General features: G+C 44.9%; 2 protein-coding genes across 2 annotated transcripts in view; one reads left to right on the top strand and one right to left on the bottom strand.

Annotated features, from left to right (window-relative positions):
- The window catches only part of LOC105025156 (WD repeat-containing protein 70), a 41007-nt gene extending 40561 nt beyond the window's left edge, over nt 1-446 (top strand). Inside the window, exon 18 of the mRNA XM_010895659.4 lies at nt 206-446. Coding sequence (XP_010893961.3) covers nt 206-293 — 88 coding nt within the window. The 3' untranslated portion in view covers nt 294-446. The remainder of the gene's footprint in view (nt 1-205) is intronic.
- A 2777-nt stretch (nt 447-3223) lies between these two features.
- Nucleotides 3224-11998, bottom strand: gdnfa (glial cell derived neurotrophic factor a). Its single transcript, XM_010895695.3, has 3 exons — nt 11179-11998; nt 9912-10136; nt 3224-6635 (listed from the first exon to the last, which is right to left on the bottom strand). Exons 2-3 carry the CDS (start codon nt 10108-10110, stop codon nt 6049-6051), a joined length of 786 nt encoding a protein of 261 aa, XP_010893997.1. The 5' UTR covers nt 10111-10136; nt 11179-11998; the 3' UTR covers nt 3224-6048.
- Nucleotides 11999-18699: the final 6701 nt, after the last annotated feature.

Raw genomic sequence — 18699 nt, 5'->3', positions numbered from 1 at the left:
TGAAAAACCTGGAAATGATTTAATCTCATCCTGTCCTTCCTGGCTGTTGTCTCCCTTTCTCCCTCTGCCTTTGTCTCTCATTCATCTGGTCACATTGTCCCTCCTTGCTTTGTCTCCGTCTCTTTAATGTTTTAATGATGAAGTCAAAGATGTTTCGTTACTTGTTTCTTTAAAAAAAATCCCTTTCCTCGCTGTGTTCCACCAGGACCCAACCAGATGCGATATTTCAAGAGGAGGAAGAGTCAGATGAAGAGGCTGACAAGGAACCAGAGTGGAAGAAACGCAAGATCTGAGCCGCGGCCCGTCTGTGTATTTCTGTGTTTGCGTTCGTCTGTCTCTTTCTGTTGTCTGTATGCTGTGTCGGTGTGTTTCTATATGCATTTGTGAATGCTTTTGTACTCAAATCAAATGTCATGTTATTCCGGAGCCATTAAAGGGATAGTTCATCCGAATTATATGTTTGGTTTGTGTGTTTGCATGGACCCCATCTAACTTTATCCCATCACATGGATGCCTGTAGCATTGTCTTATGAGCTGTATTTCCAGGTCAAGACGTTCAGCTGGACAGTATTGTTGCGCGACCTTGGCCAAAGCCAGATAGAATCCATCTCGTTCTGTCAGGCTTCACCCTCTAAGAGTCTCCTCGTGTTAGTCATAAACTGAAGGGCATACATGTGTTTCCTCTGGTGAGTCACTCCTTCAAGTAAATATTTATTTAGATGTTATTTCAGTTGCACATTTTCATTTGCGGGACTCAAACATTCCTAAATATTGATGGCGGAAAGTGATTTTCTTTTCTGGAAATGTACAGTATGATTGCATTCAGAAAAACCACTCCAAATCATGAAAACTTACAATCTATTATTTATAGAAGAGCGTGTTTTTAAGAACTGCCTGAAGGTTATTTTTGTGTCCATGAACAGGTCATGTGTGTGTTTCTTATACTCTACAACTGTACTGGTAAAGAGTTACCCCATATGTAGCTCATGGCCTCCTGAAACTCTTATTGCTGCCTAGTTAGGCATTTTTTAAAAGTCCTTTTAATAGCTGCTTTCGCCTAAACCCCACAACTACAAGTGCCATCAGCAGTGATCTCCTAAATCTATTGTAGTGTGTCTCAATTTAATTTTTTTACATTAAGTCAGTCCTCTTTATAAAGTGACTGATTTCAGTGCTCTTTAAATGGAGCTCTGGGGTGGAGTGGAAAACGGCTCTGTGTCCCTGCTGCTCTTGTCTTTCAGTGGGGGCTTGCCGGCCGCGCCAGCATTTTTGTGGTCTGAGACCTTTTGTGTGTGCTTTGCTTTATTCAAAAGAGAACCAAGGTTGTTTTTTTCCAACATTTACTCATTGGGTAAATGGACAGCGCAGGACAAGTCATACTATCAAAACGTATTGGACGGCTGGGGATCAACTGACACCACTTTATTTCGAAATTTGTTAAAGATGATTACCATATTCAAGGTAAAATTGGTGACAACTTGGGCTGAGTATTAACTGCTGATTGTTGTCCCGTTTAGTGAGAGGCAGTGTGTGGTAAAGAGTGTTTCAGTAATCCACGGAATAATGATGTGAACCTGGCAAGCTTTGTGTTCATATTGAACTAAAGAGGGAACTGAAACAAGGACTTCCATCAACTCAGACCAACTCTCCAGATGGTGTCAGGACGCTTTCCTTTGGGGGCTCCTTTGAGGGGAGTTCATTCAGAACATTTGCACTGCAGAATTTTTTTTTTAAAACCGCGCAGAGTTCTCCAAAAAATTGTCTGAAAGCGAACGGGTTTGAAAACACCCTGTAATTATGTTAGTGACAGAAGACGCTATAAACTCTATGGATCACATGCTTGATTTCATTTAATACGATCTCCGGGAATGTAGCCTCTGGCTAACCTACCAAAACACTTGCGATGGATTGAGATGACCGCTCAATATTGACGAACGCTAGTAGTGTCTTTAAAAGTGGCAGTTTTCTTTCACCGTTCTGAATACCCGTTCCTCATGCCATGTTGTGTTCACTTAGAAGAAAATCAATTAGCTCTGTCTTTCCCTTACAGAGAATGTAATAACACAGGATGCACTGGTGCTTTACCCTACACAAACAATCATCCCAAGAGATCCAGACTAGAAAGCCTGTTCTAAAACACAATCCCTCGAAAGCTGCTCATCGTCTGGGCTGTGGCCAGTTCATGAAAAAAGCCTCAAACGTCCTGAAAAACCATAATGAGTCCCAAAAGAGTTTGGCTTAGCCAACCGCAAACTCCTAAGGCCTAATCCCCCAGCACAGCGCTACTATTCGGGGTGGTGATGTCACCAGCCCCTGGCTACAGCCGTGTCTGTTACCAGCCCGGAATGACAGAATGTTAGAACGCTGAAGAGGCTGATGTCACAGTCCACCCATGTCCACTATGATCGTCAGCCTCCTATAGTTGTGTGCAAAGGTAATTTGTGTGTGTGTGTGTGTGTGTGTGTAGGTGAAACTGTGAGAGGATCAAATCTCTCTTCTGTCTTGGTCTCAAGTTTGTCCTCATCTCCTTGCCCCAATATTTGGCCTGTTTTTTGAGTTTGTGAGAGAGGAATGTCTTTGGACCGGACGATGGTATCAAGTCGTCTTCCTGGCATGGCTTGATGGACTACATTGTGTACACGACTAGTCCTGTCATTTCAGCCGCTGGAAAAAATGGGAGCACATAAACCTTGAGTCGGGTACACATCGGCAGAAGTTGACTGCCTCACACGGCAAGGCCAACTGTGCCATTTTCTCATCAGCGTTTACATATCTTCTCGGCATGGTGGAAACATTCTGCCTAAGTGCCTCGATTTACAGTGGGGTGTCTCTTCACGGCAATCTTCTGTTTACCGTACAGCTCTCAGGAATGTATTGGAGGGGGCTCTCTCCTCTCTAATCCAGACCTACAACCCCTGCACAACACACGCACACTCCTGCTCTCGTCCCACCCCCTTTCCCTAGCAACTTACAACCTACAACCCTCACCTCTGCCCTAAACCCATCCAACAAGCAGTTCTTCCATCATGAGAATAATTTTTGCCCTCTTCCTGTTATGAAATAACTTTCTTACAAGCGAGCACCTGGCAATATTTCTTCAGATTAATCAGCTCCCTGAAGGAACCAGCATTTGGCATTCAAGACCCGTCAAGAGACTAGTTTTTCTTTTGATAAAAACAAGTTTAATTCTGTAAAAAGTTATAAAATGAATATTGTACAAAAATAAAGTTTGAGAGCTTTGGTTCAGTAACACAAAACAAATGAGACATCACACCTTTTCTTTCACAGAGGTAATCACAACATGGATCTGAAAACAACGATGCAGTCCGGTCCTCCTGCTGGGTGTTTGCACTGGCGAGTCCTCTACATTTAGACACGTGTCACCTTGACAGAATACCTGCTGGGCTTTGGAACACACGGGGAAAGTACACTGACCGTTTCGCTAACAGTATGTAAAGACAGGGGAAGTGGTCAGTCACAGTTCACACACAATTCTAAGGTATGGGTGGGCAAGTCCCCAAGAGGCTTTTGGGAATTCTCCAGAATGCACATTTCTTATCTGGAAAAGTGGAAATAGGTTATTAATGGGAAAGATGATCCAATTGATAAAAGTATGCTGTGATAAAGCTTTGTTTTTTCTTCTCTGACAGTGTTTGGCCTAAATTCAGCTTGAGGCCGTGGATTTGTTCTGTGTTCAGGGGAGGGATTATGGGACTAAAGCTGGCTTGGTTGCTGTTGAGTGAGCACAGATACTCTGCTCCGTAATCCATGCTAACATCAAGACCTGCCGTGGGGCTTCCTATTTCTGGGCTTCACTTAAAGCTCTTCTCTACGAGCGTGGAATAAGGGCTTGGCAGTGTTGTGCTTTGAAAGATTCCTCTTAGTGTTCTTTCTGTTTAGTAGGAATTTGGGGTTGTTATTGACAGTATGCTGTGTAGAGTTCACACTGAGAAGGCCTGGATCCCACAGCTCTCCCCTGTCTCTCCCTCAGTGATGTCACCGAGTCGGTCTGTTTCTGTTGTCCTGCCTGCAGCCAGGTCTCCCTTAAATGGTATTAAACAGCCTTTGCCAGGAGGAGTAGCGGGGCTAAACTGCATGTCAGAGGATGGTGTTCTGACTAACCCCAGATGAGTGAGAAAGACCTGTGTGTCTGTCAGGGCCGATCGAGACCCAGAGACTCCCAGGAACGTTAAAGCCTACTGGGACTATAACCACTACAAAGCCTTTGCCTAGACTTGGTGTGGAGCCAAGGACCCATCTGAATGGTTGAGGTATAAGACCCTGGCAGCCAAGCGTACAGGCATACCATCAACTTCTGCACTGTGGTGACCCAAGTACTACGGGTCCCTTCTCCATAGGCTAGGCTGTCAAAGGTGTTTACCGACTGCTTCTATTGCATTTTTCCTTTCTAGCTTTTTTTTTGTGAGCTGTGAACACATTACTTTCCAGAATGTAAAAGAGTGAGTTGAAGATAATGTACCTGGAGGCTGCCCATATCCAATCTGTCGGGCACCATCTCTCTACCAATGAGAGATTTTTGTTAATCTATCTAGAAGAGGATTTCTTGAATTAATGTTAAAAAGAGTACTGTATGGAAAGACAAAGCTCACTGGGAAAACCACTGGCAGTTAAACTTCATTATGTCTTGAAAATAAACTGAGAAAGCCGGGTTTGTATGCTCCTTTGTAAACATATGGTTTACGCCCTGGTTTTGCCAGAAGTCTGTTTACCCCTCGACTTGGAGTTAAAAGTAAGGAGCAGTCGACCGGTCTCTCTCAGGTCGTCAGAACCTAAACTCCCAGGCCACTCAATTCTTTCTGCTTTCCATTAGTGACAAATGGGAAACACTGTCAAAGACGCTCAAACCTGGCATCTTTCAAAATGATTGTAAGCAGAGATAAGTTTCTCTGTTTTTGGTGAAAAAGGTTAAAATTGGTCCACTCTGCCCTGTTTCTACTCTCTGTTCTCCTTCCCAAAACCTGAAACCTTCTGTTATTCTCCTAAATCCATGATGTTTTGGAATCAGCAGTGGGTTTAGGATTAACTACCATGGATTTGAGATCGAACTGTAAAGCATTTTGAAGCTGAAGGTTGAATTTGATTAGCTATGGCTGCACCTTGAATCTGGTTGTTTCAGCACAATCTGATTTCCCTTTGAAAACAAATGCTCCGCTTTGGCACTATCCAGGACAAAACAAAGCTCAAATAAATAAGAAAAACAAACATTTCATAACATTGACTGCAATAAATAACAATAAGTTAATTCCATCTTAATAAATACATCTTATATATAATTCTAAATATCATGGATTTTACATTGGATGTGTCGTACAAGACAATGTCTCTCTGCTGTAGGCAGGTTCAAGAGTACTCTCTACTTTTTTCCTCCCTCTGGTTCCCTCGTTCATTGTGAATGTAAACTTCAAGATCCAGTCTGTGCCGTGGAACCAGAACACTGGACTACAGCTGGTAATACTCGTCAGGACAGGGCCTGCTCTCACAGTTAGCCTCAGGAGCTGATGACGGAAAACTGATGTTCCCAGAAATAACTGATGTATGGAGGCACGGACCAGTTTGCCATATCCGGAGCCTCGTTTCATCTCACCAACTCCACTGAAGCCTAAGAGTCTAACACCGTGGTTCCTCAGGTTCCTCGGGTTCCTCACATGAAGCAGCATCCATGCAGGCCCCCAAGGACCAGATCCAATCATTCATTAATTCCGAATGCCTCTTTTATAAGCGGTTAGGCTGAATTTCTAGGTAATCAATGTCAGTCATAAACTGTCACAGGAGCACAGAGGAGAACCTTCTCCAAGGTGAGCTGACCTGGACCCTGGATCAGCCTAATCACTGGAGATTCACCCCATTGTAACTTTTCTGGAGTAGGTCACAGGATAAGCTAACACTGGCCATGGGTTGTAAGACGACACTGGGCAGAAAATGTCTCTGATGTTGCTGACTTCTCCACTCGGTTCCGTCCCTCTGACTGGCCGACTGCTCCCACTTATCCAGGTCTGTCTGTCAGCCTTTCTTTCGTCTCTCCTCGAGTTAGACACAGCCACATTTTCGGGCGGAATGCTTCTGCAGAATGTGGTAGTCCTCGTTATTGTCATCCAGGAACGACAGGTCATCATCAAAGGCGATTGGTCGGCAGCAGGTGCGGGAGGGCGTGTCCTTGACTAGCTTCTTGCTGTGGGTGAGGTTGTTGAGGATCTTGTCGTAGTTGGTCTCTGCATCTGAACACGGGCCACTGCAGTACCGGAAGATCAACTCCTCTTTGGTCCGGTATCCCAGACCCAAGTCTGTAACGTTGAGATGGACCTCTTTTAGCAAGCAGCCTCGTCCTTCGACCGGCTTCGTCCGCTGCTCGCCTCTTTCACTGCTCCTTCCTTTGCCCCCTCGTCCCCGACCCTTCTTCTCCCCACGTCCTCCTCTAGCCCCTCCTCTCCCCTCTCCTCTCCCTCCTCCTCCTCGGCCTGTGTTTGCTGTTCCTCTCTGTCTCTCCTGCTCTCTCTGCTCCCTCCTTCCCTTTGTGCCACCAGTGGGCTCTGATGACCTCCTGAGTCTGCCAATGGTAGCCTTGATGAAATCCATTACATCATCAAACTGGTCCGGATATGGGCCGGTGATGTCATCTGTAAGATACAGAGGATGCAAAGGGGTCATTATTGGTGACTCAGTGGTATGGTTGATGACAGACACCCAGTTGTAATTAACAATATAATATATATTTTTTTTTACAATTTCAATGGTAAATCAATGTTGAGTAGCAATGCTTCACCACCTGTGACAGTTGACAGTGCGTAGTCTTTGTCTATAATCTTATTAGTCTTGGAACGGCCTACTCTGTTCTTAAAATACTGAATTGGAGCTTCAAAGCACAACTAGAAGGGAATCATACGGATTGTGACATTGAGTTAGAGCAGATTTTATCTCTGAGCACTTATTCTTCTTCAAATTCTAAACATGCAGGAAGCCCCCCCAACATCTGCCGAGGGAAACAAAAAGAGACCTTGAGAGCCCTTTGATCCTCATGTAATACATATTGATTCCATTATAGTATAAACTCTCTCCTGCTTCTTCTCCGGCGCGTAAATGTCTGGCGAGCCACTCAGAAGATCACAGAAAACATTGTAAAATGACTCAATTAACATGACACTAATCATATTACCCCGCAGCGATGTCAGGTGTATGATGACATGTTTTCATGTTTGTTCGGTTGGGGGGTAAGTGGAGCGGGAATGCTGGGAAGTTGCCTTGCCATGATTACTCCAGGCGCCAGTTGACTGGGCACAGAGTGGGCCGTGTTGTGTGGCGTGTCTGTTTGGCAGGTGACGGTGTCAGAAACTGGACCTCTCTGTGGCACCGGGTGCCACCAGTCTCACCTGTCCCTGTGCCAGGCTACAAGTCATGTGATTCACCCAGCTCTGCGGTTGATTGGGCCATTGCAGCTGTATCAGGTGACCGAGGGGCCAATCTGTATAGACACTCTGTGTCCTTTGATGTTGACGTCTCATATTGTGTGTCTATCAACTGGCCAAAGAACAGACAGTAGACAATAGAACAGGATCCTATTCTAGACAGGAGAAGAGTTCCACAGCAACACCTTCCCGCTCTTCTGTTCCCCTTATTTTTTAAATATTCTCCCGTTAATGTTTCTGGTTATGATTTAGATAACACTGAAGCCTACCACTGTACAGCGCCACAGAGTCAAATGTGAAGTCCCGACAAGGCTCTGGCAGGGGTCAATGCATTATTGTTCTAATAAAAACATCAGTCACTCTGTGTAGCCTAGTGGAGCGTGCACATGGAGACCAGACACCCTGGCCTCCAGAGGTTCTGTATCCATAGGCAGTGGATCAACTGCAGACAACCTGGCCTCCAAAGGTTACTTGGAACGGGTATGAGATGAATCGCTTACCACAGACATCTCAGCCGATTCATAAGGCCAAACCTCCCACTGTGATCCTTGGTTGTTTACACCTTGGTGAATTGTTAATGGCTTTAAGTTACAGAACAGGCCTAGTTGATGTCATTCACCTACGCTAGCCGAATATGAGGTGAGAGGAAAAACATTTCCCCCGGTCTAAGCGTTCCATGCCTTATCTAGAGTTCTGCCCAGTTTACTACTGTGCAAAGACATGACAGTGTCATGTTCTTTCAAACAAATGGAATTCCGTGCTCTGCCAGCTGCTAAATGAACATAAACACTCAATTGTGCACTCTGTTGTTGATTCTCACTAGTGTTGTGTAGTAGTAGTGTCCGGTCCTTCTCCTGTGACCGCCATCTGTTTCAAGGTTCCACTACTCTTAACTTGGTTAGTAGGGGAACACGCTATGTTTTTCTGACAGGGTGAGAGCACAGGTCCTGCAGTCCCAGAGAGACGGGGATGAGGTTAAACAAGCCAGGACAAGGAATTTCGGGCGCTAGCCTCTGTATTTGGCGCTATTTCTTTGCTCCTTCTGAAACATGGAGGTTTTTATGGCGGTGCGATGTTGCCACAGCAGTAAAGAAAGGTGTTTAAACCTACTGTTAGACCAACTACTGCGGTGGCATGGACACCTTGCATGGAGCACACTATCTTTCTTGGCTAGGTTTCCTGCACAACATTAAAACACATTCAGTCTGGCTACACAGGCCCTGAAAGTGCTTCATAGAAAGCCCAGTAGTTCAATATTAATTACTGTTAGATTCCCTAAAGCCGTGCACTCCTGAGCTGGGAATAGCCTGAGACTCGTGTTTTGTATTCAAGATTCTAAATGGTCTTCACCGCTGCACAGCTGACTGCACAGTTACCCTGAAGAAAAGCCCTTTCAAACAGAAATCTTTCTCTGTTAGAGCCGGGAACACACTGCCTACCACATACCGCTCATTCACATGTACGCTAACGTAAAGACACGGTTGAAGGACAATCAGGTGTGTGGACACAAACCCCGGTGATTAGCTGTGCATAGCGGCTCACTATGTTGTCAGTTTGGTGTGTAGACATGTTCTATCTTTCCGTTTCATTGAGCACTGCTCTGTATGTAAACACCATCTGTATCACGTTTTTATATTGAGATATATTCTGCTCTTTCTCAACAGTTTATGGAGAGGAAATGACAGCGTAGATACAGATGGGCATGATGAATTGGAACAGGCATTTGAGCCCTGGTCTTCAGTCGTCTAAGCTAAGTGCGTTTCTGTCAGACAGCGTCTGCACCTGTAACACAACTTTAAGTGTCTTTAATAAACCTGCACAGGAACTACAGTAAAAACGATGCTGGCTGTCTGAAACCATTTTTACAGACTATTATTGTGCAATATCCCTGCGAAAACCAATGTAAAAAAGCCATATATTACATTGACTGCAGTCCCTTTATTGATGAAAAGCTCGCAACAGTGTATGAATCATGGGCGAAAGGCCGGACATGGTTCTTAATCCTTTATCTCACCAAAATACACTGTTGAACTCAAAGAGGGCAGCACTCCGGACTATTTAAAACACATGATATGTGCAATACAGAACACATTGCAAGGCCACCACATAAACAGATATGAATCCTCTCTGGGCCTTGGGTTACATGTTTGGCCTGAGCACACCACATTTGTTTTGGTAATAAGGCCTTTGAAGAAACTGAGTACCAAACCATAAATGGCAGGTTGTATGTGCCTTTTCCAGTGGGTATGTTAATGTATGGTGTGTGTCAGCCCTCTTCAAACCCACATACACTTCAGAACTGAGAACCATGGAACGACATTAGTCACTGTGTTGCCACACTCTTGCAACAGTCTCGTCAAACAACTCTGTTAAGACATAATCGATCCCTGTAAGAAATAATCACTATCTAGAACGCAGACGCCGGATCTTAATCAAAAGGGTTTACTCTCACTTTAACAGGTCGTATGGCGTGCGGTGGTCTTGACTTACATTTATCCTCAATGGAGATCTCCTGCAGGCCGTGAGACTCGGACTGGAGCTCTGGTTCCTCCACGTACACGGACCGGGAATCAGCGTACCGATCTGAGTGGTGAGCTCGCTTGGCTGGCTGAAGGTTTTGATAGAGGGGGCGTGTGGAGACGGAGCTCAGGAGCAACAAACACGTGGCCAGAACATCCCATAACTTCATCTTAGACTCAGTTCCTATGAAGGAAGCTGCGGAAAGCCAGGCGGGATTGGGAGTTGCATCAAGCTTTGAAATAACCTTTTGAAATTGCAATGTAAACATACGTAGGATGTGGACTGGACACTGTGCAGAAGACAGAACTCACTACTGAAGCATAACGACTCGAGATTGATTCTGTGAGTAGTGGGAATATGTATATAATGTAAACACATTGACTGCATTTAATATTGACCTTATTTGCAGAAATGGCCAGAAAGCTCTGTGGGACAATGATGACAATTTAGCTAAATCAACCATCCCTTATATGAAGAGTTTTTGCCAATTCAACAAGTGACACAAGCCTACATTATTTGTTAGTGTCAATTAAGTTATTTGTATGTAGGCACACTACTGGTTATCCAAATGATTTAACTTTACATTGTACCAAATGTTCAAATATAATGTCAAATGGGTCCTATGAAAGATATGAACATGAATAATGTTGATGCTAACTGTTGTTAATATTTTTAATTTGTTTCCGTGTACAGGTACTTCGATCTATGCATTCCTGATACATTTTTATCCAAAAACAACGACGATTACAACTAATTGCAGTTCTACTTCAGCGATATATTACTATAGCGTGTTACTGAAATGGATGGCTGCCATAGGCATGGGTGTGCCAAAACTTCGTTCGTGGACGCTTTGGCTGCTTTCCATTAGACAGCCTAAATGTTGGCATGTATTCAGCAGATTGTAAATACAAGATGTTCATATCTGACTCTGATTAATACAGGATAGGCTGCAGCTAAAGTATGTCCATAGGGTGAGATGGTTCAAATAGGCTTTGGATAATATATTGAATCAATTGCTTCCGATATACATATATTGACACACTGCTAATGTATATCATTTTTTGCATGGTTGATGCATATTACCTTTCAAAAGATTAGCTTACGGTGTAGACTAAAGGTTATCAAGAATATGTTTGATGTCCCTACATGTGCTTTAGTGAATATGATAGCCTCAATAGCCTAAACGCATCTCAACAATATTGCGCAATCAATAACTGAACGTAAGGTGCTTGCTTACCTTAAATCTGGCCCTTGCAGACCTGCAATTGCTATCAGTATTATAATCCAGCTCACAGCGATGCATTTAATGTTCCCTGGTGAGTCAGAAGTTGTTGTATCCAAACGAAATATTCAGAATAAACAGTTGTATCTGATAACGGCGACATAAACAAGATCCGATGCGTTATTCCGTAATTTACAATATCAAAAAAGGTAGATCTAGTAAAAATCCCCATTAAAATGAACGAAACAAGGCTTGATGAGCGTATTATCTTCCCTCTGTACACCTCTGTACAGAGCGCCAAAACTATGCGTCTGCCCACAGGTAGACTGCGCGCTGGAGTGACTGGTTGTTCTATGTGCCGCTGCGCGCTCTCTCTCTCTCCAGGCGCTCAGTCGCAAACTAATTGGATGCTGGTTTCCACATTGGAAATCCGAGAGAGATCCACCATCACCAACTGCAAAGAGTCAAATGAAGACATCAGCTTTCCCCACGCAGGGAGCTGAGAGGAACGCCAAAAGCCGAGGCGCGTGGAAACGCACAGAAATGCGCTTTTGAAATAAAGTTAAGTGTTACCTTTGACCTTTTTCATGGCACAAAATCAAATCAAATACGTCCGTAACGTCCTCCACATCAACATGTATGATTATCAAGATTTACTCGACGTTTTCATACCCCCAATGGACTTGTATTCTAACAGCAGATTAGGGCAATGTGTATTCTCCATTATATCCAAGCGGTGTCCGAGCGAGGAGTGAGGTGGTTGTCCACATGCAGGCTCTCCAGACTGGCACTAGCATTACAGATGTGCAGCTGTCTGTGCATAACGCAGTACTGGACGCAGAAGGCGGTTTAGATAGATTTATAGCTTTGAGGGCGCTGACGTATCGAAGTGTCCGCCCTTTTCTCGACCTCTGCACTACCAAACAGCTCCAACACACATCTCCAAACCACCCCTGGCACTCCATTTGTAGGGTCGCAGTTTTGGAATGACTTGAGGATTATGTCACTATCCTGATGTCCTCGGGTTAGCTTTCAAAATGCTGAAGGCGATTTGGAGACGTTCGGTTGCGATACATGTTCCCTGCCTAATCTGATATTTACCGCTCACGCACGGTGTCGGGTTCCTCTAGTGGCTACACATAGCTCAAATTAGGATGCCCACAACACGTATTTACTAGGACATGCTTGTAAATAAGTGTCTTTGGCATTTGGAGGGAAAAGGTGAAAATATATTTAATTTTTAACATTTTATGCATATGGAGGATTAGAGTTATTCTATATCACTGTACCAGCTCTAGAACGCTCATTACATAAGTAGCCCTATTCAGATGCACACTATTGCTCGCAGCAAATAGTCACTTGATTGCCAGTGTTCAGTGTCATTATGCCTGTAAGGGTGTATGTGGACCACAAAGGACCCGCACAGTCCTCTGTGATGTGGCAACTGAGAGGCCTGGTCCTCTAGCAGTTGTAATGTACACTCCAGATCTCCTTTCATCTTTAGGAGAGCTACAGTCCTCATAGGTTAACTGAGAGTTTGAATGATATAACTAATTTGTTATTTTATTTTTAATTATTTTATTTCTGTTTGACAGGTAAATTACAAAGTTCTTCCACAAAAGGGATGCAGATTGCTACTGTTGACACCATAAACCCAAGCTGACTTGGGATATGATTTAGCTTGTTTGGATCATTCATTTTTTGTACTAAAGGTGCATATTTGTTAGCTCCAGGACAAGCATAGCATGTTAATACATGTGTTCTCTAATATGTTTCTTTGTGTGTTTGCCTTGGCATTGCTTCTTCTTTACAATACTGTAGATTCCTCACTGTCATGTTTTCTTCTGAAGCTATGCTCTTCATTGTTAATGTATCATTAACAGACTGAAAGCAATTGATGCACTCATATCATGTCAGGAGTAATGCACTTCTCTATGTGCATGTAATGTCTTTAAAGACATCTATATTGCCTGTTTGCTGATGAAGCTCCCAATTATGCCTAAACCACAACATAACGATATTTGCTCTATGAATCACTAATTGTCTATGTAAGAAAGTAGGATGTTTAAAAAGCCAATACTGTTGATTTCATATTTTGATCTATAGTACACTCAAACCTTAAAGAGCTACTAGTTTATAATTGCAAGTGGAGGCTAAAGGAGTAGATTCCTGATTGATGGATTATAAAAATGTTTTAACAGAAACTTTAGGGTTACTTTTTTTCTCTTACATTTCCTGTATAGGGCCTTCCACCCTGGCAATCATACGTCCACTCTTGGTGTTAACTAGGAGCATTTCCACACCCCACGATGACCTGTTTTGCCTTCGTCATTTGGTACTTTTTACATGTAAGATTTCATGGAAAGGGGTCAAATGTGACCCAATCTGCCCATGCTTACTCTGATCCTGAGATAGGGTCATGGCGTTCGTCCGCACCCTGGGGTCATTACGATGGTCCTTAACCGTTCAGTGTGCCATCCCCTAGCTCTGCAAAATGAGCCAATCAGCATGAAGGTATCAATATGCTTATTAGATGCCATCAGTCAGTGACTGGTATTTGTCCTGTTACTGGTGGACATGGACCATGGTCAGGTTACTGAACAACAACTAGTACCAATACTGACAATGTGAAGATGGCGTAAACCATTTGACTACGGCTGATAGAAGTACGTGTCTGCTGTCGGTGAATCAGTTGACATTTGCAGGGAGGCACTCATTCTGTAGTGATGTCCTGTCTCCTGTTTCTCCATTGAGATATGTGAGCGGGTTATATTTAAGCTGTGCTGTCAATTGGCACGCTGCCTGGTCCCTCATTTAGGTATTGCTTTGAGGAATCATTTGAACTGTCTGTTTCTTGCTCTATTTCCTGTGGTTGTTACTGAGTGTAAAAGCTGTGTGCGCTTGTGTGTGTGCTTCTCAGGGTTCGGCCAAACATTTGTGTTGGTGTTTTTGCGTTGAAGACTCTTGCCCATTGGCCATGGACATCTAGATGCTTCCCATGTCCTTTATGGAAGAGACAGTTACTAGTGGTTACCAACAAACCAGGGCAAACAAACATTACCATTAAAAAAAGAATAAACAGGATCACAATGATGCCTGTTTTCTCCTTTTACGGTCAATGGGAATATCAACAGTAACATCAACAATGATTAATACAGTACTGTGTCCTACCAGGAAGCACCGTCCCAGTGCAGTCCGGTTACAGACGGACAACATACCGATTTACAATGAACAGTGGTCCTGAACTAAAGCCTTTATAGATAGTTGGGTCTTTAAAAGTGATTTAAAGTGCTGACATTGAGTGCAATTTTGACAGGGAGGGGCTGAGAATTCCACAGGCGGGGGAACTGGAGAGGGGAACTGTCTCCTGTGTGTGTGTATGGGTGTGTGTGTGTGTGTGTGTGTGTGTGTGTGTGTGGGGGGGGGGGGGGTTAGGGGGTCAGAACCGTGGAGCTTCTTGAATGAGCTGAGGTCTGTAACCACTGATATGTAGAGTACTGAGAAACCAGGAAGTGAACCATGTATTTGGAGAACAGGGCATCAGCTTCCTCTGGCTGGCACTGAGAAGTGTCAAAACCTTGCCTTACTGTCCGCCTACCCTGCTGGCTCTCTTTGCTGGCAGGACAACCAACACTGGCTATGGTTGGAGAGTCAGGACCCTGTGGAAAAGGGAGTGAGGAAAAACGAATCTTACCAACAACAACTTCAATAGTAGAGAGGGCGAGTGATTCAGATAATGTGAATCAGCATCATCACGAAGCTTCCAGTGACGGTTGGGTCATCTAATGTTGGCAGTGTTCAGAAAGGAGATTTATCGTAGAGCTCTGATGTCAGACTAGTTGAGCAGAACCAGCTCATATCTCAGACAGAGTCAGTATTGTTATCTGGGCTAGACTAGGGCTAGACTGGGGTGACTACAAAGATTCCCCCCATACTGCCCTCTCTCTGGACTTTGAGGTGGTTATGACTCCCCCAAAATAGTCCATGTTTCAGAAAGCTCCTTTGTATGACAACCCAGTACACACTGAGGGTGTCATTCTCACCCCCAAGGCTACATTTCTCAAGTGTTTGTATGAATTGGTTTGGAGGACTAACATGAATGAATCACCACCACATGGGCAGTGAAGAAGACACTAGTCACAGAGCCTACTGCACATCAATCACCAGAAGCTGTTGACATTTTTTTTTTTACGCTCAAGTGATTCAGTTTGAGGCTAATGGGCCAGCATGTGCTGGTACGGACCGACAACATGCTGTGTTGACCCGCTCTCTACCACAGTTGAAGCAGACCCTCTAACCATAATGAAATCGGGACGTGGGGACCTTCTATCAGAAAAGGCAACAGTTCTTCATGGTTAACTCAACCTGGCTTTTGAGCTGGTTCCTTTTTCTTCCCTTCCTGCATTGTTTCAGGCTGGCATTAAAGACATACACGGACAGAACGCATGAATCCAAATCAATGCGGCGCATCATTTATAGCATATGTGTTTTACGGTTTCACGGTGTGACTGTGCATGCTATTTAGTGAATGTGATGTAGTGATGTGGAACCTCATTCCCTCCTTTAGGGAACAGGAGTTATGGACATAAACCTACGCCTGGTCTGGTGTGTTTTATGGTCCTGGGCAGAGCAACCACCCCAGTGATATGGGGGCATATCTGAAAGGTCAGCATGTTAGCAGGATTAGCAGGCTAGCACATGGACCTCACACACATTACAGCCCCACGGCGCTCAAACTACACCCATGGAATGGACGGTGTTATTGTGACATGATCTGTGACAATGTATACGGTGACAGAACTTGAGGCCGAGGCACTGTATACATTTCTGTCCCAACCTCTTCATGGAGCCCTTTGATGATCATGATGATGAATCAGTTGGAACAGGTGTATTGACCTGCAAGCAGAAACTGTATCAGGTTATACCGAATGAACAGTTTGGGAGCTACAGCATATCGCGTGCTAGGCTTCATTCGAACTACATGCCTGTGAAACCATGTGGCATATGACCACCAGCAGCACCATTCACAATCTCCTCCCCGAGGCTGCTGAGCGAGCCGAACCCCCGACCAAATCCCACCCTGCTCTGTTTGATTTGGCGGGTCAGGCGGTCACATTGCATTGCGTAGTGGTCCTGTCTTTATATCCCCTCTGGAGCTCTTGATCAGCCAGAACAGGGGAGGTATTTGGGTCTCTATCCTCTGCGGTGTGCCTGGCACCGATGCCCTTGAGGTCAGTGTCTCTGCTCAACTAATACCCAGATCCCACAGGCACCCGGCCCGGATAACCCGTGGAGCCGACAGGTTCCTGTTCAGATAGAAGTGTGTAACATAGAGCAGTTAGCGATACCGCTCAGCTTGGACTGATTTGTCATTCTAATCTGTGGACATCGAGTGCAGCATCTCCACCTGTTATCGCTCCCATTTTTATTCGTACACACAAAATGGCGGACAGGCATTACTGACACAATCTCCTGTACAGGGGTTTTTCTAAGGCACCACGCTATATCTTTACTTTGCTGAAACAGCTGAGGTGTTGCAGAGAGAAGAAGATACTGACACACTATCTGTGGATGTGTGTGTGTGAGAAAGCAAGAGTGAGTGTGAACACACCATGGCCGGACTTTGACTCTGTTATTAATAGAAGAGAGGAAGTGCAGGTTAAATCAGTACATATTTTATAAAGAGATCATTAAAAAAATTATAAAATACTCTAAAAGAGCAATATTCTGTAGATTTAATGTGAGATATTACCTATGCTATGCAGTCCTTTCCAATCATAACATAGGGTTTATTGCTAAGTGAAGGGCCTCACATTGTTCTTGTTATCTTGCTTGAGTGCCAATAATGCTGACTCACTTACATGCATTTTTACCAGAGTTTCATAAAGCCTCGGCAACCAGGCAACAGGCAAATATGGTTAAGTTCAATAAAACATCTCAAATATAAATAAAATGTCAGTACATTTTCAGCCTTTTTAAAAACATTGCTCTGCTATTGTAGGAGTATTTGGCAACACTGTAGGAGCATAAGCAATTGTGTTTACACTAACCTGCTTGGATGGGGCGACTGTGAGCAGAGGTATGTTGTTGTATGCTACCATGGCTAGAAGAAAAGATCTCACTCACTTTGAAAGAGAAATGATTGTTTGGCAGGAGCTCCGGTGACAAGAACTGCTAAACTTGCTGATGTTTCACACATGGCCATCTCAGCCACAAGATCTCAACCCAGTGTGATGTAGTGTAGATGCAGTGCAGTAGTGTAGTGGAGTAATTGGCTGGAGAAAGGAGTCAGAATCAGAGTACCTCTATCACTATTCCTAGATTGCAAAAACGATCGAACCATCTGAACACTTTAATAGTCGGGTTGGTAAGAGATCATCCGATCAACGAATCGTTTCACACAAGAGACTTATCTAAAAATCACCTAAACGAATGCCACAGAATGAGCCAGACTGAAATGTACAGCCAACGATAGCGCAGATGGAGACTTCAGTTTGTGTGGTCAGGCAAGCTCTAGGGGCCTGGCTAGCTCCCGGAATACTACATGCTTCCTGGAGTCTCTGTGTCAGCTGGCTGCATAACCTAACAAAGAATTGCAGGTTTCCGCAGGGTGTGTACTGGAGGCCGCCAATGTACTGAGTGTGAGCGTGGTCTCTCTGAGCCTTTCATCTGGCCGTCAGACACACCGGCCAGCGCCTGCGGTCATGGCCACAGTGTCTGTGGTGGAGCTGATAGTGTCCCAGCAGGGCCTTTTAACTCATCCCGCAGCCAGCCCTGAGAGGGTCTTTGCGGGCTGCCGGCATGCCTTTGGGCTGATACGGTACCTGTGACGGCCGTGACGTCTGACCTTCAGCAGCTGTCGTTGCGAGGGGCCATCTCAGAGGCGACACGTGGTTACGGTCCCCCGAGGTGCCGCCGGGTCAGAACCGTTGCCGGCTTTACGGCTTTGACCATTCAAAGAGAGTCAGCCGGGGGCCTGGGCGGCCCCAACTACTCCTGTTACTAAACAAACACGGACGGGCGTCTGCTGAGCAGCTCCCCGGGGATGGGAAACGACTACGCTGCTCCTTGTCCTGCAGCGTGGTACGCTGTCGCTTCACAGAGCCGGGGCCTTGCTATTTTCACGATAACCTCTAGCCTTCAGGCTTGGCTGGCTTGGCGCTGCTCGGTACAGGCTGTGGGCACGATCTTGACTTTCACGACGCGTACCCGTCCCGAACGTAACAAGGTCGCACTAATTGGTCACGGAAGTGCCAAGGATCTTTTTTTGGGGGAGGTGGTAGCGGGGGCCGGCGAGCGATCAGAGAGGGGGTCGGATCCTGTTTCTGCGCTCCTCTGCTCTGGTTCTCTGTTCTAATCCGGCTCGGTATGTGTTTGGAGCAGGGTGAGGGCCATGCGCTTCCATCCGGGGGGCAGCGCAAAGCAGGTCGCTAACTCCACACTTCCTCCAGCCACACAGAGCAGAGGGCACCTGATGGATCTATGTCAGCACACACACACACACACTCACAGACACTGACAAAACCTCCATGTCAG

Source organism: Esox lucius, chromosome 14 (genome assembly GCF_011004845.1).
Source record: "Esox lucius isolate fEsoLuc1 chromosome 14, fEsoLuc1.pri, whole genome shotgun sequence".
Taxonomy (NCBI): domain Eukaryota; kingdom Metazoa; phylum Chordata; class Actinopteri; order Esociformes; family Esocidae; genus Esox; species Esox lucius.
The sequence above is the reverse complement of the archived record's forward strand: the minus strand, read 5'-3'. Positions and strand labels throughout refer to the sequence as shown.

What these genes read in the sequence shown, in the direction of transcription:
- gdnfa (XM_010895695.3), bottom strand. Translation starts at nt 10,110, where the DNA reads ATGAAGTTATGGGATGTTCTGGCCACGTGTTTGTTGCTCCTGAGCTCC. An exon ending in GATCTCCATTGAGGATAAAT is followed by an intron (nt 6,636 to 9,911) that starts GTAAGTCAAGAC and finishes TGTATCTTACAG; the next exon opens with ATGACATCACCGGCCCATAT.